The sequence below is a fragment of the Ixodes scapularis genome, unplaced genomic scaffold (assembly GCF_016920785.2).
Source record: "Ixodes scapularis isolate PalLabHiFi unplaced genomic scaffold, ASM1692078v2 PGA_scaffold2__306_contigs__length_199485367, whole genome shotgun sequence".
NCBI lineage: Eukaryota > Metazoa > Arthropoda > Arachnida > Ixodida > Ixodidae > Ixodes > Ixodes scapularis.
This window is the reverse complement of record NW_024609857.1, coordinates 40,271,582-40,298,284: the sequence shown is the minus strand read 5'-3', so window position 1 is coordinate 40,298,284 and position 26,703 is coordinate 40,271,582. Positions and strand designations below refer to the sequence as shown.

General features: G+C 45.4%; 1 protein-coding gene across 1 annotated transcript in view; it reads left to right on the top strand.

Moving 5' to 3' along the window:
* The first annotated feature begins 1,574 nt into the window (after positions 1–1,574).
* Positions 1,575–26,703, top strand: part of LOC8035630 (urocanate hydratase) — a 49,322-nt gene continuing 24,193 nt past the window's right edge. The window contains exons 1-6 of the mRNA XM_029983329.4: positions 1,575–1,810; positions 3,796–3,926; positions 5,579–5,732; positions 7,857–8,047; positions 10,441–10,507; positions 10,606–10,662. Of these exons, the coding sequence (XP_029839189.3) occupies positions 1,685–1,810; positions 3,796–3,926; positions 5,579–5,732; positions 7,857–8,047; positions 10,441–10,507; positions 10,606–10,662 (726 nt within the window). The 5' untranslated portion in view covers positions 1,575–1,684. The remainder of the gene's footprint in view (positions 1,811–3,795; positions 3,927–5,578; positions 5,733–7,856; positions 8,048–10,440; positions 10,508–10,605; positions 10,663–26,703) is intronic.

The following is a 26,703-nucleotide window of genomic DNA, read 5'->3' as shown; positions in this document are numbered from 1 at the left end:
TGCCCCGGAGGAATGTCTTACGTTACCCCTTAACAAAGGCCGCACTGCGGCGAAGTGACAACGCTAAGTAACGATAGCTTCTCAGCAGGCGTAGCTTCTCTGCAGTGCACCAGTGCGCGGCAGGAAGCCGTCCTCAGCGGTGCTAATTAACCCAAACAGACGACGAACAACGAGAAATATCGCGAAACATCCGAATATCCTGTCGTGTTTGAGATATAATCCAAGTTAGACTTGTTTAGGTTAGGTCGGGTTAGGTTAGGTTGGGCTAGGCCATGTTAGGTTTGATCAGGTTAGGTTAGCTTAGATTAGATTAGATTAATTAGGTTAGGTTAAGTCAGGTTACTGTGCATTTACCGCTTAAATGGCAAGGCGACAAAGTTCGCTGTGAAACTTTTCTTGCAACCTGGAAAAAAAAAACACTGTTTTTTCACAAACTTCCAAAACAGAAATCCGATTTTTTTTACAAAAAAAAAAGGAGACTGTTATTCTAAACACAGACAGCTTTTTCAGAAATCTTCAAAACAAAAACCAATTTTTTTTTCTTCTTTTTTTACAGGAAAGTTTTTATTTCTGAGAGCAGGAGCTGTTTTTATGCAAGGCTGGGCAACAGAAATTCAGTCATTTCACAGAAAGGACCAAAAACACAAAAGGTAATTTTTTAACAAAAATTACGAAAACAGAGAAGCACACGAAAACAGATAATTTGTGGCAAGAGAGCTGCCAAGCCTTTTCTGTTTACTTACACAGTTATTTTTTTACAATGTAGGTTAGGTTGCAAAGGATGCTTTAGGACGGGCTGTGGGCGTTGGAGGAACAACGGTGAAGGGAATCAGCAGGACCCTTCGAAAAAACAAATATTATATATGACCCGCTTTGTGTTATGCCTTCGGAATGCGGTAGTGTCTGCTCGCGACACGTACTGTCAGTGAAAGCTTCAGGTGGTGGACGGAGCCCTTTGCTATGACAACATCGGGTTGGCTGACAGTACACCCGGCGCACGAATGCACCGCACCGCCGGGGGCATTCCGGAAAGTTCGTTCATGCAACAACTGTTTGGTAGGGGAAAAACGTAATATATTTATGGTTTTCGAGGACATAGCTGTCCATAAAGTTAATGTAATAATTGTATTCTTGTTGTCTTGATTGACACAGGTTAATCGCCAGGGCGGCTGCGGTCTCTGCGTGGACGTCGTCACCGCACACTTTTTACTTCCGGAAAAAGAAAAACAAATGTGGAAGACATACCATTACACGATCATCTCGTCGCCTCAGAATCAGCATTGTAAAGAAGGCCTCCCCCCCCCCCCCCCCCTCCTTTTTTTTTTTTTCAGGACGTGCCTTATTATGACTTTAAATCGGAACGACATAAACCTCGATCCAATTAGTTAGTGATCAGAAATTCAGACAGGAACTGAATCGAGAGGAAGCTCCTTTGTTTACGAGCGCGTCGAACATCGTCCCATCCCTTCATCTGTTCGTGTTGTTTACGGCTGGACCTTACAATCGCCGACCTCTTTGTCTTCGCACGGGGGAATAGCCCTCGACCTTGATTGCCCCTTCAGAGATAGCGGCTCCTGAGTCGGCCCAGATAATAAACCGAGGCCCTGGGACAGCCAGTTAGCAGACGGCTCGTCTGGTTTCTGTTCCCTGAGAAGACGTCCGTTTTGCACTGCCGCGTGAAACCATGAGCACTCTGAAGGAGATCTGCGGGGGGCTTCCCCTGGACCCGCTGCCCCCGAAAAAGCGCAGGGACGAGGCCCTGCCCCACGCTCCCGTGAGGAACGTGCCCTTGACCTTGGAAGAAAAACAGGTGTGTGTGTGTGTGTCCCACGCAGTAGACACAGCCTCCCGCGAAACAAGTGCGCTCTCTTAATTGGACGCAAGGAAGTCAGAAGCGGTGCCCTGTCGCGTTTACCGCAAAACACTCTTTTAAATTTTAACGCAGAATTGCCTTCTTGTCAAAGCTAACTCAGATCCTGCGAGTGTCCGTCCGTTACGGGCCGTGGTCTAGCCCAGGGGAAGCTATGCGGAGCTCATAATGGTCGTTTAAACCGCCTGCTATAAACCTTGGTGGTATGATCGTGCATAGCCTCCTTCTTACGCAGGGGTTGCAGAGACGTCATAGAGCCCAGCTCTGATTGGCTGTGATTGGCTGTGATTGGAAGGGTATGGTGGGTAGACCTCAATGCCAGCTGCACCAGTACCAAACAAGCAAACATGCGTTGATGCATACTGGCTTCATACATACGTGTGCTTCGAACGTACTTAAAACAGTTTTTTTTTTGTGACCAGTCTGAAACAACAGAAACAACGGACACCGAACCTGAAACACGTGCAGCAAGCAGGCGAAGGTATCTTCAGCAGGCTTGCGGTCACTCGTCGTGCTCACTGCACGGGCCCGCATCAAGAGACTGCAAGTCTGCCAAGGGTACCTTCTCGTGTATACCTCTGCACGTACTTGAGGTTTGTCGGTGTCGCTTGTTTTCTTTTGTCGCCCTAGTGAGACACGGTCATTTCAATGACCAGTGCACAGCACATGTTATATAAGGTATGCAAACCCGGGCACGTGACTGGGATGAACACTGGCGATACGAGGCGAGGAAAGAACACATGAAAGCTCCAGAAAGTTTAAAACAAAAATAAATAAATAAATGAATAAATACTGAGTTTTGGTTCCAAAATTTCGCAACTAAATGCACGTTTCTGACATAATTTCTTTTCTTGGGCTGCAAATAGTATATATGCGTTAGTAAAATCTGAACCCTATGCTGATTCAGGGTTCCTTTATATGGGTTATTTCAGGCCTCGTGCGGCACAGATTTCAATTCAATTAAATTACCTTTACTCTCACAGTGCAACGTGAAATTATGGAGACCGGGGAAAAAAAACTGCAGTAGTGCAGCTTGACGAGGCTCCCGCATGCCCCCTACATTTCCTTTTAAATAATATTTCGACCACCATGCACAGCCTGCACATGTCCGCCTGCATAGGATAATAATTAAACTACGCTTCAAGGTAACGACACCTCAGCCATATTGGTGCCACAAAATCAGCGTTGCCAGTTAGAGGAAGCTTTGTCAGAAATCGCGGTGGACGATTATTCGTTCTTAGAACCTAAGCTTCTTGACACCGTAAGTTCAAAGCGCAGGAAGTCGCATTTTATAATGAAAAATATCGCCAATAGACCGCTTCAAAAGTCCACCAAGCAACATTGGCGGTTGCCATTGCTTAAACACGAAGCGTGCGATAGGATCCGAGTCCTCGCCGAACGCTGACGTCACACTCGTTTTTCAATACGAGCTTGAGCCGAGTTCACGCCGAATACTAACGCAGCCCGCGGGTCCAATGTTTGCGCGGACTTTTGAAGAGGGTCTATTGTTCGCGCTCTGCACAGAGCACCAAAATGGCGGCACCCACGAGATTATCGGGGAGTGGGATGCTTGTCACATCAAGAAAGAAGGAATTTCTGCACATACTTCATGCGCTGCGTGAAGTAGTTCTTAAAAGATTTGGTTGTCGAAGGAAGAAACGATGCTTTTGGCGTTTGAAACGTCTACGTCTTCATAAAATAAGATTTAGTTCTAATCTCAGACGGTATTTCTAGATATCTAGAAAACAAAATTAAAAACGTCCCGAAAAAAAAAAAAAATAAATAAAAAAATAAAAACGTTTTTTTTTTTTTTTTAAATTTTATTAGGGTTTTTGGAGGTAAATATGCGTATACAAGATGCAACACAAGCGGCGCGAGATTTCAGGTGACAGCTAACTGACTCGGGGAATCATCCGGCTCTTTAGGTCGCCCTGAAGAATGCTCTGCGCTACTTCCCGGCCCGCGTGCACGCAGTTCTGGCTCCCGAGTTCGCCGAGGAACTGTCCACCTACGGACACATCTACATGTACCGCTTCCTCCCCTCGATCCCGATGAGGTGAGTCCGTCCACAGGGAGGTGAGAAGCGCGAGATCTTCACTTTGGCTGGTGCTCCTCGTGCGCCCATAGTATGCATTTTTTTTATAGCACTGGGTGTCTCCAAAAGCGATTTACGGTGCTTTCTTCATTTGTTTTTTACTGCAAAAATAAAGGACGCATCGCGAAACGATCAGTCTCTGCCCAAACGTAGCGCTAGCGATACGGACCAGATGCCTAAGTTTAAGAGTTTGCCGCTATCATGGTTCGAAAATTATAAGCGATTTTCGGAAATATTTTGGTTTTAATAACGGTATGGTGCCGGGGGCGTGTCTCCGATCGGTGTGTTTAGTGTCCTATCCTGCTCATTTATCGATTACGGCCAAGGAGTGGGCACAAATGACGTCACAGACGCCGGAGTGTCATGGCGTCGGATGTCGCGATCCTGGCGGTTGGTCGTAGAAATGCTGGGTAAAAGCACGAGCGAACGCGAGTGTCGCTGTCGTCACCGGATTCCCAACTTCCGTCTGCCGAATCTTCCGTGGATTGCCACCTGCAGCAGAACGGGCGTCTGCCAGATCCACCACCGTTGCCACCGCCAGGGCCTCAACCGGCAACATCGGGAAACTTCTATGACGTCATCAGGCGGAAATAAGGGACCACTTTTTTTTTTTTTTTTTTGGACGCGGTATAAACACGAATCGGAGACGCGTTCCAGGCACCATAATAAAGGGATCTGACGGATCTCGCCCATTCGAAGCCCGGCTTTTTCGAAAGGAATCTCCGGATCCGTATACGTCCCGCACATATAAATAGCGGCGACCGCCACCAAGCCGCTCCACATTCGTCTGTGTATACCTTTGTGCACACAGCCTGTATTTGCGCACTCGTGCGTTTCCCGGTTGTATTTAGGAGGGTTCCCCGCTAATCATTTAGCGGTGTGCCGTATACCAGGGGATCAGCTGTGAGCGTATATCCGGGTGGCGGTCGAGTATCTCTACTCCGCGATGCGCTTTACGAATATCTCCGGGATAGCCAATGGTAGTGCACTGGCTAAACTTCTAATCTGCAGCGAAGACACTGAAGCCCACAGGGGCTCACTAATTTTTCGCAATCTAAACACTTTTTCAAAAGTGCGAGTCATCCGGTAGGTGCTTCACCAACTTTCCCAGTCCGCTATTGTTTGTGTATACGGCGAACACGTATTGGACACGAGGTTTGCGTCATCATTCGGAGTAAACTCGGCTCAGCTCGTATCGAAACGAGTGCTGCGTCAGCGTTCGGCGAGGATTCGGATCCAATCATACTCTTCTTCGTGGCCAAGGATGGATGGATGGATGTTAATGGCTATACCCTTAGTAACGGACGCTAGCTTGCACCACCTAGCCAAAGTCTAAAATGACAAACATACGATTCCTCCAGCCCTTTTGAGTCAATTTTCTCTCCCAACTATCACCAGGCAGTGTGGAATATCACAAGGAGAACAAGAAATTGGGCATAAAACATCCCCCCCTGCCTTTTCTTCACGGCGAGAGAGTCGCCATGCAGTTTTCCACTGGCGGTCGCCAAGAAATAGCGACCGCCAGCTTTGCTCGATGATCTTTCGAAAATGATCTATTACTCGCCCGTAAACAGCTGTCGTCGTAAATACAACCCGCGGGCCGTGGTGTGCAGGGCGTATCCGATCAGCGAGTACCCGGCCAAGTGCCAGCAGGCGGCGGCAGTCATGCTCATGATCATGAACAACCTGGACCCCCAGGTGGCGCAGTTCCCGCAGGAACTGGTCACCTACGGCGGAAACGGCCAGGTCTTCTCCAACTGGGCACAGGTAAACGCCACGACCAACCTAATCCGGTGACGTAACTCGTTTCCCAGCATCCTGAAGAACGAAGACTTGCAAACACTCTGTACACAAAACAGTTATCATACTGTCACGTACGTCTCAAAAAAGGCCTTGCTTCGGCGTCTAGTTTCAGAATCTCTTAGAAACTTCGCGTCCGCGAATGTAGCCTCGGTGATGTCATCTTAAAAGTGTTTTAAATGCAGAGTAGAAATAGATCTTCTGTGACGTCACGTCACACCATGACGTCATGTCCCGTGACACCATGGCGCGACATCGAGGTGTTACGTCGCGAAATGCCATGACGTTGTCACGTGACGTCACGGTATCTCGTTGCACTGACGATTTTTTTTACATTCACGAAACCCTGGCAATGCGCCCTTCCGTGGCCTCTCTGCGTACTGCGCCCGAAAAGGAGGAGCGCGAAGCGTTTTCTTACGTTACGTTTAAGTCACCGGAGCATCAGTGCTTCGACGGATGTCGCGTGCTAGTCTACTCCTTGAACTGGTTGCCACGCTTCATTGGAAGCACAGACGACTCGGGGACTCTCGACGTAAGCTTTCGTAACATAACACAACGTAAGGGAACGTTCAGGATGGCATAGTTTCCGCAGCGCTATCAACACTATTTGCGCGAGTTCACGCGAAGGAGACGCAAGTTGAAACCAGGTGTTTGCGCAGCATGCTGTGTGGAGTTGCTGCGCTGTGGATACAAGGCTAGCCTTGACATCATAAGCACAAAAATGCTAACGCCAAGTGCAGTCGTTGTACTCCGGCCGTTTTTTGAGCTACCCAAACAAATTGCATTTTATGACTACCCGAATTTCAGTCTTCACGGTATGGTATTTCTTTTATCGAAATTCAAAATAGAAATTGAGAAAACCATAAATAAAGATGATGCCGAAACCAGCATTCAGATTTCCGCGCGCTCTCCAGGGGTGTGACGTCACGAATGGTACAGACTTTCGGGTCGTGCAGGTAGTGTTAAACGGAATATGTCAAACGTTTTTTTTTTGTTTTTTTTTTGCGTGTTTTTTAGTGAAACACCTACCAAGCATTCTTTTCTCACCATCAAACGTCTTGCAATCAGTTGGAAACATGGCTCACTGCCCACTTTATGCCATTTCTGTCGTCACACTTCAATGTTGCCAGTAGGGACTCCCGGTTTGAGAACCACGATGAAAACGAAATTCAAAAATTCAATAACTTCGCGAAAGGTTTTTATTTTCACACAATACTTGGGGAACTGGTACAGCCGCGTCTATCGGCGTGTTGAGTCAATTTCAGTCAGCGACCATGAAAATATCGCCGAAGTACCCCTTTAAGCACACGGCAGATCGAGCCGCCATTGCCGACCCTCTCTCGTCTTACCGAGATGCCGAGCCACTGAAACGGTCGTTGGCGAGCCTCCACAAAGGCCAGTGCTGGGGAAAAGAACGCAGTATAGAATCTAAAATTGTAACAACCTGGCCTGCGATGGTAATGATGAAGTAAAGTAAACGGAATAAGAGGAAGAAAACTAAAGATCGGTTATGGCGGCGTCCATACACAGCTGCTGCAAAGCGTCTATAACAGAATATTTTTCTAAATGTTATTCAGACAGACTTCTCAGGGTCAATACATATGTATACGTTTTGTCATAGAGTTTTTCATCTCGGTCGACATGACGTGGCTGCCAGTAATAATTGGAATTGCCACCCAAACATTCACCACACCACCGACAACAGCAGATAACGTATAATGACGTTGCTTATAGTCACATTTAAGTTTAACTTATCTGACGTTATCAAACCGCCCAACAAAAATAAGAAACGGTTTTCTTTGAACGCCTGGCAAGCCGTAGGTTATCTTCGAATACTATCCTATTTGATCGGGCGATTCCCTTCAACCCCTCGCCTGCCCCTTCCCTATCGCGCACCACATCACCGATAACAGTAGGCAACTCAATAGCGCCGCTTTTAGTCACATTTAGGTTTAACTCCTGTGACGACATTGCATCGCCCAATAAGATAAGAAAAGAAGTTGCTTTCTTTACACGTTGCAAGCGGTACGTTGTCTACGTATATACCATGTTTGACGGGGCGGTTTGCTTCACCCCTTGCCCTCTCCTCAGTTCTGGCTGGTGATGCACTACTTGTCCAAGATGAACGAGTCCCAGACCTTGGTGATGTACTCGGGTCATCCGCTGGGCCTCTTCCCCTCCCTGAAGCCGAGTCCAAGGGTGGTCATCACCAACGGAATGGTCATTCCGAGCCACTCCACGCCTCCAGACTACGACAAGATGTTCGCCATGGGAGTTTCCATGTGAGCAGATCCTCGAACCTCTCTCGAAAACAACTGGGAAATCTCGGAACGGCGTCCGGGCCGTCAGCCTTTTCGGGGTCTGGAAAGTTTAGGCAAGACTCGTAGCGATTCTGCCATTCCCTGGTGCATACTGGGTACTTACCCGATAAGATATGCGAACCTGGGAGCCGGCTAAAGGTTTGGCCGGGAATTCCCGAGGCGTGCTTATCCAAGCCTGCATGGGCATTCCCCTCATATCCCCCCCCCCCCCCCCTCCCCTTAATATCGGGCGACGTGACATTCATGAAAACGCGCCAACGGAACTGCCGAAATTGGACTCTTGACTTGCTCAACAAGCTTTTCCGAATACGCTTTTCGGGCTCTGTCGGTCATTGTTCCTCATGTCAGCAGGTCAGGTGAATGAGACTCAATAAGCTATCTAATTTAACAAAAGCACAGCTCCCCAAGGCAGAAAAAAACAAAACAAAAAAAAAAGATTCGCGTCTTAAAAGCACGTATCGATGAAAAAAAAAAAAAAAAAAAAACAAGCAACAACAACAAAAACACTTAGAGGCAGATAAATTTTTACGAAGAAATACAGACTGACTCGTACGTATCTGTCAAGCCAGCGCCTTTGTCCTATCCATTCTCTCCCCTCGTCCTTCGTTTATTTTCGCGCTGTTTACATCATAAATACTCGGAGAATCACTAAACTTTTCATTCTATTCATCGGTTCGTTCCCCTAAACACCGTTAAAAAAAAGCTACTGCAAGCTAAAGAAAAAGCAGGAGATTCTGTTTAATATCTCTCCACTGATTAAAAAAATACCCCCCGCTCGAAATTAAAAAAAAAAAAAAATTGTTTTGCTTGATAACACATTTTAATTTCGGACTCGATTCCCCGGCGTGCCGAAGGCTACGGGTACGAGATGAAAGTCGTACAAGGTGCTCGTCCAGCATGCTGGTCGTGCGATGAACGGAGATTTAAAGCACTACAATTCGTGTTACTGTGCCCTACATGGGTACTGAAAATGCATAATCTCCCTCTGGGCCCACACATAAGAATTGCTACAAGGCCGACTATAACAAAATCAGTAAATAATAAAAAAAAAAAACTGTTTACACGAGGATTGGGTACGAAATCTTGTGCCCACATGTGAAGGAGCCAATGCGCAGTTACAAATTTATATATTAATTCTTTACTTAAGGGCAAATCTTCTTTATACTGCCCGTCAAGTTTCATCCGCGCGTGAAGTGATGCGCTCCGACGGCGGGCGAGATCAGATTATACGGAGGAAACATCCCAACTCTCACGTCAAAATTGTTACGAGTAGCTACTGGAAAGGTTATATGATCCATCATGTGGAATGCTGAGGGAATTCTGATGAATGACCTCCCTCACAAAAACCAAATAATCAATGAAAAAAAAAAAAAAGCGTTTCATGACAGAAAAAAAGGCTGTCATCGCTTTTGTAAATGACTGGAATGATTCCTAGGAGTGATAATATTTTTTTAAAGGGTTGACGAAGTTTTAGTATAGATTGAAAAAGATTGAGCGGATGTGAAGGGTGGCTCTGTGGAACAGCCAAGAAGTTTCATGGCTGTCGGACAACCGCGCCACACGCAGGCGCAAGACTTTTCATCCAACCTATACGTACTGTCGACTGTGGTGATTACTTCCAAGACAGCCGGAAGTTCGCCTGCCTCAAAATATGGCAGCTTGGCACAACCGCCGACCAGAGGCCTTTACATTACCGCGACTCACGTAGAAGCGAATACACGAACGAATGCCGGAACAATAGACCCTTTACAAAAGCCAATCGAGCAATCATGAAATTTATAGCTACGCTTGCCATTACTTGGCCGTTATAGTAGAAGTGGTTACAGTAGTACCGCCGGCTGTGTAGGGTAATAGAACTTGATTGAATTCGAACTGGTGGGGCCACCTGTTCCGCGTGAATCTGCATGATTCGATTCCTTTTAACCTGTCGTTTTTTGGCGTATATGTTCAAAAAAGGAATTTACCTTTTTTCTGAATTAATATAAATATATATATATATATATATATATATATATATATATATATATTGGTGCATTTCGGGAAAATTTGGGGACACAAAATAGGGTCGGCATATTACTGGTAAGTCGGTCTAGAACTCGACGACACAGCCGTAGTTTGTCAAGTTCGCGTATTCGGTGCCACGGCGCGGACTGTATTTTAGGTCTCAACATATTTTCATCATCATCCTTCGCCGAGTTCCCTCCGTAGCTTGCAGCGATTGACTCCCTCAAACGCTTTGAGGGAAAGCTTTGAGGGAAAGTAGACGCACCAGATTTCTGAAGAGCGTACGTTCGGCCACCGAATTACGCTTCATACTGCCACTGACACTGCCTATATCGTTTCTCACCTCTAAGGTACGGTCAAATGACAGCTGGAAGCTACTGCTACATCGGGCCTCAAGGCATTGTCCATGGCACAACGGTAAGACATCACCTTAGCATTTTCTTCCGAGTTGAAGTTTTTCTTCTGGCGGACTCCTTAGCGTAATTCGATTTTTTTGTTATGTATATTCATCGCAGATCACGATCATGAACGCCGGTCGCAAGTACCTGAAGATCGACGACCTCAGAGGGAAGGTGAGTGATGCATGAGTCTAATTTGTTAGCATAACACGCGGAGTTAATTCAAGCCACGGTAAAAAGAAAAGAGGTGTCTAAACGGCACCACCTAGCCGGGGACCAAGTGTGTCGAAGGTTCGCGCGTATTTCTGGCAAACGCCGTAAGATGGCGCAGCACACGGCAGGAGCTTAAAAGTGTATTCACCACTGATCTCCATGACAATTGCTGGATCGCGCTTCTCCGCTTGTTCGCTGCAGCGCAAATGAAGCCACCGGACTTCACTCGCTTGGGATACGATTTGCCGTTTTTGCTAGCCTTCGCTGCGGTTTTCCAGCGTGCTGTGGACACGTTTTCTACTCGTTCGTCGTCATTCGCCGAAGAAGGTTTTTGAAGACTCTGTGTATTGTTGAGACTTGCCGTTGTGAACACGTGGAAAATTTTACGAAAGTGCAGTGTCGCAGGAAAAAGGCACAACGCGTCGAAAGGAAGGGCTGGCGGCGTGTTCAAAGCTTCCTTGGCACGCCGAAGTGCCGTGTCTCTGTGCCTTCGCACGCTTGGATACCGACCAAGAACCGACGCCGTGTGTATGTGTTTAGCGAGTGCAATGTGCGTGAAGCTGTTCGTGCCTCTGGATCAGCGTCTTTTCCCCTCGCGGTTTAGGAACGAGCTTAATCCAGCGTCCACTAGCGACGGAAGATGGGGGGAAGGTACGTCTTTTTTTCTTCCTTAGACGATTTACACAATACCGTGCACAACAGCTCCTCATCACTGATCAGTGCTGGCTTATTATCAACCTACTTAATTGCACTTGACGTTTGAGCGCGGCTCGCCTAATTGTAATTGGTCAACAGATTGCACACGACCATATCGGCCGCGCTTCAAAGATTTTCATTCTCGCCGTCTTGTACTTTTGCTTTCGAAAACCCCCCTGGCTCCACAACGTTGCCCTATTCGTGCTCCCACGGAATCTATTAGAGTAGATTTGGGACATAGCCATGGTTAATATAGTACATAAGAACACGTACAGATCTCTCCCTTTTATTGATAGCAACTCACCGGAACAGCTGGACGATCCAAAAATCTAAAGGCATCTACGCGCGACACAAGTTCAGAACTTTGGCGCGGCGTCAATTCTTGACCGGTATCCAAGCGTGCGAAGGCACAAAGATGCATCACTCGGCGTGCCAAGGAAGCTTTGATCACGCCGCGACACCGGCGACACGTTTTCGACGAGTTGTACCTTTTGATACGGCTTCACGCACATTGCACTCGCTAAACACATTCACACGGCGTCGGTTCTTGGTCGGTATCCAAGCGCGCGAAGGCACAGAGACACGGCACTTCGGCGTGCCAAGGAAACTTTGAACACGCCGCCAGCCCTTCCTTTCGACGCGTTGTGCCTTTTTCCTGCGACACTGCACTTTCGTAAAATTTTCCACGTGTTCACAACGGCAAGTCTCAACAATACACAGAGTCTCAAAAAACTTCCTCGGCGAATGACGACGAACGAGTAGAAAACGTGTCTACAGCACGCTGGAAAACCGCAGCAAAAGGCTAGCAAAACGGGAAATCGTATCCCAGCGGGGTTGCGTCCGGTGGCTTCACTTGCGGGAGCGGCAAGCGCGATCCAGCAATTGTCATTGAGATCAGTGGTATTCACCCGGCGGACATTACCCCGGACAAGTTCCTACGAAATCGGTGACGTCACCTTTCTCGTGGTTCGAAATCCGCCATGTTCCAGGCGAACAAAGCAAGCAAAACTCAAGGGCTGGTCCGCGGACCACAGGAAAGTGCCCGCGAACGAGGCCGCGGCCCTGTTGAATGTTGTGATCATGTGGGAAAACATCATAAAATAGGTCCGCGGACCTGCCGTACCACGGTTATTGACATTTTAAACCCGTTCAATTGCCACTTTTTCTTGTCCCTGCGAGGTCAGCGCCAGTTCCGCGGTGGCCGAGTGGGCTAGCGCACACCAGCTCGGAGCACGTGGAGCGAAAGCTCGCGCGGCAGGACCCAGGATCCTGGGTTGAATCCCCGTCCCTGACCGTTTCGATCTGGATGAGCATCGTACCGGCGTGCGGTCGTGTATCACTATACTGCGTGGTGCACGTTAAAGACCCCAGGCTAGCGGTTGTACTGCACAGGCTAAGTTGCTCATCTACAGCTGGGAGACTCGTCGCCCGTTGAGACAGACCAAGGTCTAGGCTGTATAAATATACACACAACCCAACTTTTTTTCCGCGGACTCGGCTAACTCGACAGGAACCAATCGCACCAAACTGCTCGCGCAACAATTGGCTGCACAAGTGGTCTTTTTTTTTTTTTTTTTTCGTTCCTTTTTTTCTTTTTTTTTTTTCGGTCAATTTTTAGCCTTTGTTTATACAGCTCTCCTAGTTCCACGAGCGCTGAAGCCAAGGACAGTTGACTCAATAGCGAACGACCGGCGTTTCAGGACAGAGCCAAATCTCATTGAGCTGCTAACGATCGTTGATTTGAACTGAGCTGGCCTACCTCAGTTAACTGGCGGGGCTTCGCCTCAATAGAGCCGAAGATGGCGCCGTCCGCTACATTGCCACCGATGGCCAGCTCCAGCAAAGCGCTTAATAATAAAAATAAGAATCAACAAACTATTTCGGAAGAATAGGGGAGGTGTCTATAGAAAGTATCGTAGCAGCAAATATTTTTAGAGACGGTATGATTCGGGGCCAGAGCTGCAGCTAAAACCATCACGGCACTCGGCGAGCGCGGCCATGGTGATGTCGGTGCCGCTAAGACTTTCGTTATGTTTCTCTTGCTTAAATTTGTGTTAAACGATCTGACGATCGTTTCTTTACTCTAAAAGAAAGTTAATTACATTTAGAGTTAAACATTTATAATGAATAAAAAGTAATCATGTAACTCATTTGCATCACCTAACCAAAAAAGAAATAAAAATAAGTACTGTCTCATCAGTTTTGGTTTTGTCTCAGTTTCATCTGGGTTCCAAAGTTGGGGTTGTTAGGCCTATATGCCGTGTGACACCTGGTAACACCGGGCAATTTTCGGGGCCTTTCATCTTTGTCTTCTTCACTGGCAGGTTGGCCATACGCTAAATCCAGTGCCGTATATGTAAAGAGTTTGACCATTCGTTGGGAAGTATAGGAGACAAATCAGGAGGCGCCATTGGCCGGAAGCGTTCTGGGTCGTCTTCACAAATTCGAATGCGGCCAACCAGAAGCCGGAAATATACCCTGGCGGTGGTCGCGAGAGTAACTCTCGGTGATTGAAAATATGGTACACGTGATGTTCCAACCACGGTCATCCAAAATCCGAAAAGTGCGACTAGCGGAACGATAGACATAATCCGTACGCCAGGCGCCGATGGCCGCGAATCTGACGTCTGAGTGGTCACACTCTGTCCGAGCAAAACAGCGTTCGTGTGGCACATTCGTTTCTTACATCTTTCTGCATGATCATAATCGAAACATCACGTGCACCCTATTTTAACCATGAAGGGTTACTACATTTAACTATTATGCGCTCATTAAAACCATATACCTATGATTGAGACTGTTTCTCGCTACCACCACTAGGGGATTCATTTCGTCTTCTGGTTAGCCAAGGGAGCATGTCAAGCCCTCTTTCCGCACCTGGTGCACGCCCTAGCTTTGCCCGCGCCTGCCATTGACCAAACTCTCTCTATAAACGGCGCTGGCTAAATCCAGTGTACGTGCGGTGCCTGGTGTCTCTTTTTAATGCGAAAGCATTTACTGGGTCCCATGGAGCGAGCCGACGTCATCAGTTTGAAGCGCGAAAACGACACCTAGTTTCCCTGATCCCAAAGGTCCCATTGGCTGGCGCGCGGCGACGAGGCTCCCATTGGCCGCTGCGCGCGTCAGTTTCAACGACCGCCACCAGATGGCGCTACGTGTCCGTGCCGCCAGCACGCCGATAAAGCTAACCGGCGCAACCTTACGCCACTACGTGCCTTGCGCCGATTAAAACGGACACGTTGGCGCGCGCCCGGAGGCTTCTTCTCGTCTCGCCGCCGACGAACATGCCGTCGCCTCCATCATCCACATCGTCGGCGGTGCTTCTGCCACAACTCGAAAACATTACTCGCGCCACAAAACTCTGCGGATCACTCCGTGGCGTTCCATTGGACATTCATGCTTTCGCATTCACAACTCATAAGAAGTGCTTAGGTGTCTTCCGACTGTTTTTTTCTTAGCTTGGACTGCAGCGAGATCTATTGGCGCAAGTTCACAACTTTGAGATGTGTCGATCTTGTTTGGTAGCACATGGTGCGAAAGCAGCAACTGAAGCTTCGAGCTCGGAATCGCAGTCCTCACTTCAGTCCACGGTGACCATGGGATTTAGAGCCAGGTCCGCGGACTAACCGCGGACCTGCGGATTTCTCAGTAATGACGTCAAGGTCACAAAATACGCACATTTCTTTGGTCTGGGGACTTCGTTTCCTTAATTTGTCTGCCGTGTGAATACCCTTTATGGAGGCGTCCTTATTTACGGGCATGTTATCAAGGCCGCGCGACGCGCGGCTGCGCCTGCGCGGGGGGCCATAAACCGACAGTGCCCCTGCCGGAAGGTGCGCGAAGCCCGAGTGAAATTTCGGTCTCCTTTCTGGCCTCGTTCAGCCACCCCTTTCTTCTTCCACCGTGATCCAAGCTCTGTGATGACTCCGTCAGTCATTGCTTGTTAGGACAAATTGTGTCCAACAAAGCAAATGTCACATAATTACAAATTTCCAAGTAAGGAAACTTAACACATTATTCTATTGTTTCTTCGCTTTGTTGTTTTATGTGTCTATTATACTGGGCGTTAGCCGGGTAATTAAATTTTGTTTCATTTTCTGAACCGCACAACGAATGTAACATTGCGACAGAGAGCTCTAGCTCTGCGCAAATGTCACGCAAAAAAAAATTTAATTTAAAAGCTATAGAAGCAAGAAAACAGCGTTAGTTTATTGGCAATAGGTGATGTTTGTCTTTATACCTTCACAAACTCCGCTGGATACCAATTTCTCAATCGAAACCCCCCGAAATCGCATACGATTTCTATCCTAAATTCCGTGCATCCCATTTAAATCCGCGATACTTAGCTCACGTATGCGGCACAAAAAACGCGGTTCGCTTTTCACTTATACACACACACCCGCCGTGTTCTGAGATTATGACCTATAACAAACTGTTTGGGAACTTTTTATTTATGTATTTTTTTCAACGTTAGGATTCGCGTAGTCGAGAAACAGCAGCTGTGGTGATAGCCTGCGAGCTGGAAGGCCAAAACTGCGCACATCGTTAGGTTGTCGCGAACCCTGAAGCTTGAGTTTGACCACGTTCGAAAAGCTTGATTGAAATTCAACCTTTTTTTGCGCATGCGCATGAGGTTGGATGGATGGATGGATGGATGAATACGGCTGAGCCCTTTGGATCGGGCGGTAGCTTACGCCACCTAGCCATTTTGTTTTACCATTTAAGCTTAGAATATTTAAATGTGAAATCTATATTCACTCCACAGTGCAAAGAAAGTGAGGCTATGAAATCCCTTGCCATCAGTGAATAAGGAAATACCTAGTTTTCTCTCGATTTCTGCCACCATTCACTTAATCTTTGCTTGGTAATCTCTACAGTCTTGAAATCCACTCTCCCTTCGCTGTCTCTAAAACCCAATGACTTTATTAAATTTATGTTGTCTTCGGTAGGCATAGGGTGAAGCCCTTTACAGTAGAGTATCAAGTGCTCAGCCGTCTCGTCCTCCTCTCCACAAGCAGTGCACACTGTATCAATTTCCTGGTACTTCACTCTGTATGTTCTGGTTCGCAGAACACCCGTTCTTGCCTCAAACAGCAATGAGCTTCCCCTAGAATTGTCATAAATGCTTTCTTTGGCAATAACTCTTTTGTTTAATCTATAGCTTTCCAGAGCCGTCTTTGTCTGCATTCCCTCTAGCCACCGATCTCTTTCTGTGGCCTTAACTTTCTTCTTAACTGAGGCTTGCTCTTCCGTATCTTCGCTATAGCCCAAAAACTTTCCTCTTAATTTCCTAGTGCGCTGTCTCCACTTTGTGTCTACACTCCTCATGTATAAATAGCTGAAAACCTTTCGTGCCCATTGCTCCCCGTCCATTTGCCTCAACCTATCCTCAAATTCTACCTTGCTCACCGCTTCCCTGCTCTCAAATGACGCCCATCCCATGTCTCCTTGTACTCCCTGGTTTGGCGTTTTGCAATGTGCCCCCAAAGCCAGTCTACCTACTCCGCGCTGTTTTATTTCTGGTCTCGCATGCACTTCGGATTTCATGCATAGCACTGCGTTTCCAAAAGTCAAGCCAGGCACCATGACCCCTTTCCAAATCTCTCTCACCACCTCATACCTGTTGTAATTCCAAAGTGCTCTATTTTTCATTATAGCTGCATTTCTGTTGCCCTTACCTATTATATACTTTTCATGGTCTCTGAGATATTCTGCACCATCACATATCCATACTCCAAGATACTTGTATTTACTAGCTCTCTCAACTGTAATATTCTGTATCTTCAGCCTCTCAACTTCATCCTCGTTAAAAATCATGACTGCCGATTTTTCGCTACTGAATTCTAAACCTAATTCCTCTCCTTCCCTACCACAGATGCTCATTAATTCCTGCAACTCTGTCCTGTTGTTAGCCATTAGTACAATATCATCCGCATACATCAATCCCGGTAAGGATTGCTGAATTTTTTGGCCTAGCTTACTGTAAGAAAGGTTGAACCCAAGCCCACTCTTCTCTAGTCTATCCTCCAATCCTCTCAGATACAACATAAACAGCAAAGGCGATAACGGGCACCCCTGCCTAAGGCCTCGTCTTATCTCTATTTCCCCTGTCGCCTTTCCTTCCCATGTTATAATCACCTTGTTATCTTTGTTTGAAAACGAGCTGACGCCACCTGTCGGAGGAAAAGTGCAATATCTGTTGGGTACATATTTGCTTCGTTGTTTTAGAATAGTAAACGAACTAAAACATTGAAGGTACATATATTTGATCTTATAGTGAATCGATCTCGGTAATAATTTTATAAAACATACAATAAACTAGTTTTAAACTTGTTTCCCGAACTTTGAAATTTTCGCCCTGTGCACAATTCAAACTTTGTCAAAGTTTTCTAAAAGATGGAAGCTCGCCCAAGTAAACGTCGAAGCAGGGGGACCACGATGTTCGACGTCGAAGCTCAGATTCGATACAGATTCGCGACAGGGCTATACACCACGCTCTTTCGTATGCAAGCTCTGACTCGCAAGGTTTTGGGATCTGCATAGGCATCACCCCATAAAAACTTGCCATCCAGATAAACTTCAGTGCCGTCCATCCGCTAATGTTCTACACCTGTGAGTAGCAGCAAAAGTTAGATTTTTGCTTTGAAAAAGTTACCCGAAAGTTTAAAAAAAGATTTCAGCGATTTTTATTTCCAAATTACGTGGAATACAATATGGCTGCCATGGATTCATATATTGTTTAAAAGAGACAAAAATAAAAGTCGTTTTGGAAGCAAGAAAACACACACACACACACACACACACACACACACATATATATATATATATATATATATATATATATATATATATATATATATATATATATATATATATATATATATATATATATATATATATATATATATATATATGTGTTTTCAAAATTAACGTCACTTGACATAAACACCAATTTTGTCTTCCCGTTAAATTTGCCGGGTAAATTAACACACACACACACACACATATATATATATATATATATATATATATATATATATATATATATTAATTTACCCGGCAAATTTAACGCGAAAACAAAATTGGTGTTTACGTCAAGTGACGTTAATTTTGCCGATAAATTTAGTGCTGAAACTGAATTAGCGTAAAGGTCACGTGACATCAATCTTACCGTAAAATTTAGCGGGGAAAATCAAGAACGGACGGATACATTTTGTGGATGAGGCAGTTCCGTTAAAAAAGTTGTAAAAAAATCCATGTTATACAAAAAAAAAGATGGATGAGAAGATTATTTAGGCTCAAAAAGCTATTTTAGAAACGGTTCCAGAGTGCATGCAGTTCCACGAGTTAAAACGCATATTGTCGCACGCTACCATTTTGAAGGTTAACTGCACAGGTGCTAAAGAAGCGGTTGTTCTGCTCGACTGCAATGTGGCGAGCGACGGAGCTACGAAAATAGTTCCAATGAAAACGACTGCAAAATGAATTGCGTGCATATACATATCCGGCGAATCTGTTCTCAAATAAATTATGTCAGCTCTAGATATAAAGCTGCCGGAAAACATTTGCTATTTATTGCGCAATTTAGTTGAAATTATCCGCTACGTGCAAACTTGCATTTCGTTTTGTATGTACGCGTACCATTGACTTAGAAAATAGCGTCGCGTGACGCAACAAATAGTTATGAAGTTTATGTAGCGGAAAAAGAATCTAAGAAACAACCACATGCGACTACAAAATGAACACTGAACTCCGTCGAAGGCCCTCTGGGGCGATTAGTGCAGTCCAGAAAAAGTGGCGCTGTGTGCATAACTCCAATTTGTACAAGTGGAAGCTCCCCCTACCCCTTTCCACATTGGCAGAAGAGGAGATCGCCTCGACTCCAACGTTCGCTCCGCCAAAGTGGAGAGTGATGGGAGAGCTCCACTTCGTATATTCACACATTTACACAGCGGACATGTCCCCTGGACAAGTTCCCACGAAATCGGTGACGTCACCTTTTCTGCGGTTGAAAATACGTCATGTTCTACGCAAAAAAAAAAAAAAAAAAAAAAAAATAGGCATGCAAAATTTAAAAGTTTGTCCGCGGACCTTATGGAACTTGTCCGGGGACAAGTCCGCGGACATTATGGAACTTGTCCGGGGACAAGTCCGCGGACCTTTGGAATGTTGTGTATCATGAAAACGTCATGAAATAGGTCCGCGGACCTTTGGAACGTTCTGTATCACATGGTTAAACATCATGAAGTAGTTCCGCGGACCTGTCGTACCGCGGTTATCGACATTTGAAACCCGTCCTATTGTCACTTTTTTTGGTCCGGCGCGGTCCGTGCCAGGTCCGCGGACTCGACTAACTCAGAAGGAACCATTCGCGCCAAACTGCTCGAGCGACAACTGCCCGCACAAACCACCTTTTTTTCTTTTAATTTGTTTTATTATTTTTAGTGTTTGTTGATATGGACTCTTGCTTGATTGTGTTTTATGTAACGGTTGACACTAGTTGATATTTTGTTGAACCGAATCTGTTCAAATGACATTTCTTTTAATTACTGTCCACGTCCTTACCGCATCTAAAGAAACTTCAAAAATCGGCGATGCTTTACAGCCTTTTTTGTCGCAAAGTGCAGATATAGTGATTAACATTTCAAGAATGGAACCCAGTTCGACTAAGAGTAACACAAATTTAAAATGTATTAAATACAGAAGGCAAAAGTAGTTCTCTAAAAGCCCCAAACGATATCATGATACGTATGTATGCAAGCCCACAGCAAGATGTAACAATGAGCGGCAACACCACAACGCGAAATCGTGCGGTCATTTTTGTCTATCAAAAGTTGTAGTGAAACGTGGGATATACATTTTATTTCGGAAAAAAAAAGTTAATGTGCTTAGATTTATCTTCCTATTTTTGATTTATCAGATGATTATCTATCTCGCATTATGGAAATATTTATTTTCATTTAATTCGATTATAAATTAAACAGGTAAATGCTAACTGAGACAAATATTCAATGTGTAAAATAATAAAATGTTGTGAAAGCTGCTGGACTTCGCAGATCGAAAATTTCTGTTACTAAACATGTTGCTTACGGAGCATTAGGATTTAGGCGAAATAAGATACATTCCTATATATTCTCGGAAGTGGTGGGACAACGAGTTGGTGTGTTAGTGGGGTAGCGGGCGCAGTCACGATACGCGAGTTTCGGTTTTGAGGCCTCATCAGCGCAAGCCTGCAAGTGTGTACGCACATTGTTGAAATAAAGGCGGACGAATTGAATCTGAGTCACTTCAGCTTCGCATCAAAGTGTGCGTCTCATATTCGCGACTTCTCGATTTTAACTTTTAAAATTCCGGTTTCTGATGGTTCCGCACTCGGGTCTGTTGCAGCGTACGATATGTGAGCTGAAGACGTGTCAACGCAGAATGCTGTCGTATCAGCAACAATAAATCCCAACTCTCTTTCTCAGGACAGCTATAAAGCAAGAGGAAATTCGGGAGTTATTGCCGTGATTCTCAACTATCATGAGCCCCTTCCCGCCAGTTATTCCACCAAAACCAGCTGCTAAATGCGCTTCCAACAAATTTTTAAGTCTTTTATTATTCGCCGAGGCAACGTTTAGGAGCGTACATACTCTCCCCAACTTTGTCGCCTCGAGGGAGCGTGACTCCGGTGCAAGACGTGGCTGACAATGACTAGCGTTAGCAGTTTCACTCGGCGTATATACTTCGCATTTCAGTAAAACATGGCCTACCCGAGCGAACAAATGACGAAATATGTCTGCAGAGCGTATCAATGGCCAGGTTCAACGCCAACGGTGCTGCGCAACGCTATAACTTCAGCACCCCCTTCCCCCCCCCCCCCCCCCCCCCCAAGAAAAAAAAAGAAAAAAAAGAAAAAGAAAAAAAGAAATTAATGCCGGGGTCACATTAGGGGACCTTGAGGCACCCTAGATCAGACTGCTTATATACATCATACAATAAACAGCCTGCATATGCAGATATGGTCGCGAGTCATTGCGAGATCCGTGCTTCGAATACCGCATGGCAATGAGTTCAAGGAGAAACCTTGGCACCCGGCATTCGAACCGCCGATGTTGCGGTGACTCGTGTTTGCCGATAGTTGTTTGTATGGTGTATGAGCAGTGTGACCTTTCATCGGCTTGTCGATATTTCGCACCCTAAACGTATTTTCTAAGCACCCGCAAAGGAGTGTTTCGTGAAAAACCCATAAGAGGTTCTTTTAAGCTCCTTTTTTTTTTCTTTTTTTGTTGCGAAGAAGCTTTTTATCGCCCAGTTGCCTTTCAAGAGCGCGATAGTGCTTGAGGCGAAACCGTTCTATCGTTCTGCGATTTGTTGATTTAGTGTTTTTTCATGATGCTGAGCAATTTTCTAATTGAAACCATGCCCTTAAACGCAATATTAAAAAGTTAATTACGCTAAAATAATTAACATGTTGATTATCCCGGACTTTAATAATTTTCCTAAATGGGCCCCTTGCCCAGGACCATAACGACAAAAGCCTTTTTTTGTTGCGATGAGTAGTTTTCGCAAGAGCGATTAGGCCTGAGTTCTCTGAAACACCCTGTATGTATGTATATATATATATATATATATAAACAAATATGTGCAGATTAATCCTGGCTCCGCCAATTTTCGGCTTTCGGCGGGTTCCTGAAAACTTTGATTCTTTGATTCATTGGATTGAGTGCGGTTCATTAATCTGCACATATTTGTTTATATCCTCCTCGGAGACCACGTACGATGATGTGAAGTGCCCGTGTTGTATATTCAACAACGTGGCTTTTGATTCTCGCAGATGATGATGATACCGTGTCCTAAAGCTCATAAACAAAGAATGCTACATGTACACGGGACGAGACAAACAGTGGGAGGATTTCTGGAGCACAAACGAGCCATACCACGTGACACTGAGCGTCGTACCGCGTTCCACGCGGCGGCGTGTGTGTCCAGAACACCTCCGATTGGATACATTTCGTTTCTGGTGCATTAATAAGACAGATAGGAAACGCTAGAAAGCCCCCCTTGTTTCGCACATGAGTCAGTGGGTTTTATCAACTGAAAAAGCACTCAAACACTCGTCAGCGTAAAACAAAGAGTTAGTCAATTGCCTTTAAATTGCTCACGGCGTAAGGATCCTCATCTTCTCGATAGATTTCTGCGCATGCCCGGGGAATCACAGTCTTGTTTCGCCCGTGATTTCGCCCTACCGATCAGAAACTACGGCGGATCCTCTGCCTACCGTACTCGTTCTCAGTAACTTGGCAATTTTTATATTTTTGACTTTTTCTTTTCTAGCCTGAAAATGCGTGGCTTTTTTCCCCTAAAAATAACGTTTTTTAGATGTTTTTTTTTTTTAATATAAGAAAAATAAAAGCGGGCAAATAGAACTGCGCGGTTCACGTGAATCAGTCAGTGTACAATGGTCTCACCTGCTATGTAAGGCGTTGTAAGGCCCATACCGGCAGAAGCTCCGCTGAATTTCTTGGCTGAGGCCAGAGTTGGCATTTTTATATATATATATATTTTTTTTTGGTCCTGATTGTATTGGAGGCACTGCAGTTGTAGGAATTTTTTCACGAGTAAAATTAGGAAGAACGCTGTTTCGTCGCTGGGGCCCTTCATCTTCGTCTCCTTGACTGGCAGATTTGCCAGGCACTGGGTGCTAATCGAGCGCCGCGTACTCTGCGTGATGGTTCTTTCTTAGCTTGGAGTGCAGCGAAAGCTAGGGTCGCAAAGTAAAAACTTTAAAAAATTTTTAAAACTTAAAAAAAAAAAAAAAAAATACCAGCGGCGTAGACTTCCCATTTTCCCGGGGGGGTGCTGCGCGTTGCCTTTTCGCCAGAACTGGAGATTGAAGCTACCGAAAGCACGCTGGGATTCCATTTCCCATGTATTTTGTCAATAAAGGCAACGTGGGCGTTATTTCGTTTACATGCCACTACTAAAAGCTCGTTACATGGCACGTAAACAGCGTCTCGGTAACGATCTTGGCACGGGCCCGGGGAAGTGGGGGCACGGGCCCGGGGAAGTGGGGGCTCTGCCCCCCCCCCCCCCCCCCCCCCCCCCGGATTTTTCCAGGGGAAGCACGAGCCCCGATGCCCCCCCCCCCCCCCCCCCCCCCCCCCCCGTAGTCTACGCCTATACCTGATCTTGTTTGATAGCACGTACGCAGGGAAAGCAGGAACCGAAGCCAAGAGCATTGGACTCGCAGTCCTTACTTCGGTCCACTGTAACCATGGGGTTTAGAGCCCGGTCCGCCGGACTTACCGCAGACCTGCGGATTTGTCCGTAATGGCGTCAAGGTCACGTGATGCGCACATTTATCCGATCCGCGGATCTGGTTCTTTTAATTTGTCCGCCGTGTGAATACACCTTAACCTGTCACCGACTATAGATGGCGCAAGGCTGTTGAAGTTGTCAGAAAGTAAACGACACAAATGTTGGAAGATTCTTATCCTATGTGAGCGCGTAGATTATACGCATATTAAGTTAGAAGCTATACCTTTTGTTTGTGCTACAAAAATGTCAGACTGGGGGCCTTGGGCTTCGTCAAGCTGTCCTTGTAACAGCCTTTTTCACGCGCTTCCAGTATCATGTACTTAGTACCATATGCAAAGAATCAAATCAAATAGTCCTGCAGAATTTTTTTGCCAATCTACACGTGGTACACGCGTGGACTGCCAAGAAATTTCTGATGGCGTATGGTCATCTTTTCGTGTGAAAATTCTGAAACAAACGATGGCGTATGACTATCTTTTTGTTTCGCCGTAAAACCTTTTATCGTCATCATTGTCATCACTATCTGCTATATCTTCAAGACGCTCAAGATGCCTACCATAATTGTCAACAATTAATCCACTTAGATACAACGAATAGACGTATACATATATTCTTCCTCGAGTTCGGCAATGGGCCGACAACGCGTAATGCAAGAAAGCCGAGGACTGTTCCAAATACCGTGGGTAAGCGGGAGTTGTTATAAAAATCCTTAATTAAAAACAAACAAACAAACAAAGAACTGTTTCCTCTTCGCACTCATGCAGGTGGACGAAAGAAAATGAAATTTATTTGTTGAATAAGGTATTTTTTTAATGGGAATAGGTCAATAGGACAAGGACGAGACGTCAGTTGGTTTACACGTTTGCAAGTACGGCCTTACTGGAAGCCGCCTTATCGGCTTCCAGTAAGGCCATAGACGATCTAAACACGCCTATCAGGCGTGTTTAGATCGTCGGATAGTAAAGTCATGGCTAAGGTGCACCCACAGAAGACTTGTACGGTACCCATCACAAATATTAAATTGACTTGTAATCGAAGTCTTTTTGAAGTAACTTTGCGATCATTCGAATACATTTATTGGGAAGTAATCCCAAGATCAAAATTGATGGATGAAAAAGGTAAGCAGTTGATAATTCATTTCATTTATTTATTTCCCCCTTAAAGGCCCGGTTACGGCATTACATAAAAGGGGGCAGGGGGGAGTATAACGAGGAATGCAATAGCAGACGCATCAGTAGAACAATAATAGAAGACACAAAATGAAAACAGGAGAAATTATACGTAATGGGCTAGTAAGAGATCGTAAAACACTGTTGCATCACTGGTGCAAACGATGGAGGATGGCAATTGGTTCCATTTTGTGATGGCATATCGGAGGAATGATTCGTTGAACACGCTAGTTTTGTCGAAAAATCATTTAATTGCACAAGAGTTGTTCAGGTGGGATGATATTCCATCGGGGTGTGAGAGCAAAGCGTTCTTTAGTTCTGTACAACGGTAATACATTTTATGGAGAAGGCAAACACAAGAGAGTTTCCTTCGGGTGAGTATGGTGTGAGTCCAAGTTGACTTTTCAGAGCAAAGACACTGCAGAAGTGGTCATAGGATGACAAGATGAATCGGGCGGCCCGGTTTTGTGCTGACTCTAGGTGGTAGATAAGGTAGACCTGATGAGGGCTCCAGATCGCGGATGCATATTCTAATTTTGGTCTTACGTAAGTTTCATAGGCCATCTTTCTGACAGGGCGGTAGCGTCTCGCAGATTACGTCTGATGAATCCGAGGATCTGGGAAGCCTCTGCAGAAATGCCTTCGATGTGAGGTTTCCACGAGAGGCTCAGTGTTAGTCTAAGGCCAAGGTATTTATAGATCGATACTGATTCGATTACGTCTTTGTCAAGAGTATATCAAAAGGGTATAAGAGACATTTTATAGGTGAAATGGATTAGTTTACACTTAGATTTGTAAAGTGACATCAGCCATCTTCCGCACCAGTCGCTAATTTTTATGAGATCACTTTGTAGCAAAATATTAGTCTGATGTGATGGTGTTATAAATAACAGTCACCAGCGACAGGTCTCATTTTGCAAGAGATGTTATACGGAAGGTCGTTCATGAAGATAAGATAAAGCAGGGGTCCAAGGACGGAACCCTGTGGTATCTCCAGAAGTGGCGTTTGTTAGGTTAGGTTAATGATCCTTAACGACTATGTATTGCATACGAGAGCGAGAAAACTACTAAACCACGAATATGGCGAGCGTATCTCAATGCAGGGATGATAGTTTAGAACGTAGGCGTTGATGGGGAACTCGGTCAAATTATTTTGAAAAGTCAAGGAATATGGCGTCAACTCTACGTAGTGTCCTAGGTTAGTCTCAGAGGCTGCACAAATGGCATTACTGTAATGGAGTCAGTGATTAAATGACTTTTTGGAGTAATGAGTAACGTAATGAATTACTTCTATGCGCTAGTAATTTAGTAATGTAATAAATTACTCTCATTCAGTAATTTCGAGAAAATTACTCATTACTTTTGAAATTACTCTTGTCCTAAATTAAAAAAAGTTTGTTTGCAAGCTTTAAAAAAGAAGAGAAGATTTCTTTGCATGGTGAAATGTTGTGACAGAGCATCGGAAGAAATAACCGGCGGCCACCTGAGCGCAAAGCCCTGTACGAAGAACGGGACAGACGCGCAATAGAGGGCTGGAAAGGCGTAGTCAGTAGTTCATGAACAAGTTCACATAGTTGCATGGGTCTCGCAGGAGAACCCCCTGCGAAAACCGTGCTGGTGCTTGGAGAAGAAATTATTTGGGGATAGGTGAGTCATGGTGTTAGAATATAAGATATGCTCGAGAAGCTTAGACACAATGCCGGTTAGAGATATGAGGCTATAGTTAGAGGCGGAAGTCCAAGTTCCCTGTTTGTGGACTGGGGCGATCCTTCCAGTCTTCCCAGTCGAAGGGTAGATAACTCTCAGAAAGAGATTGGCAAAAGATAAGACTGAAAAT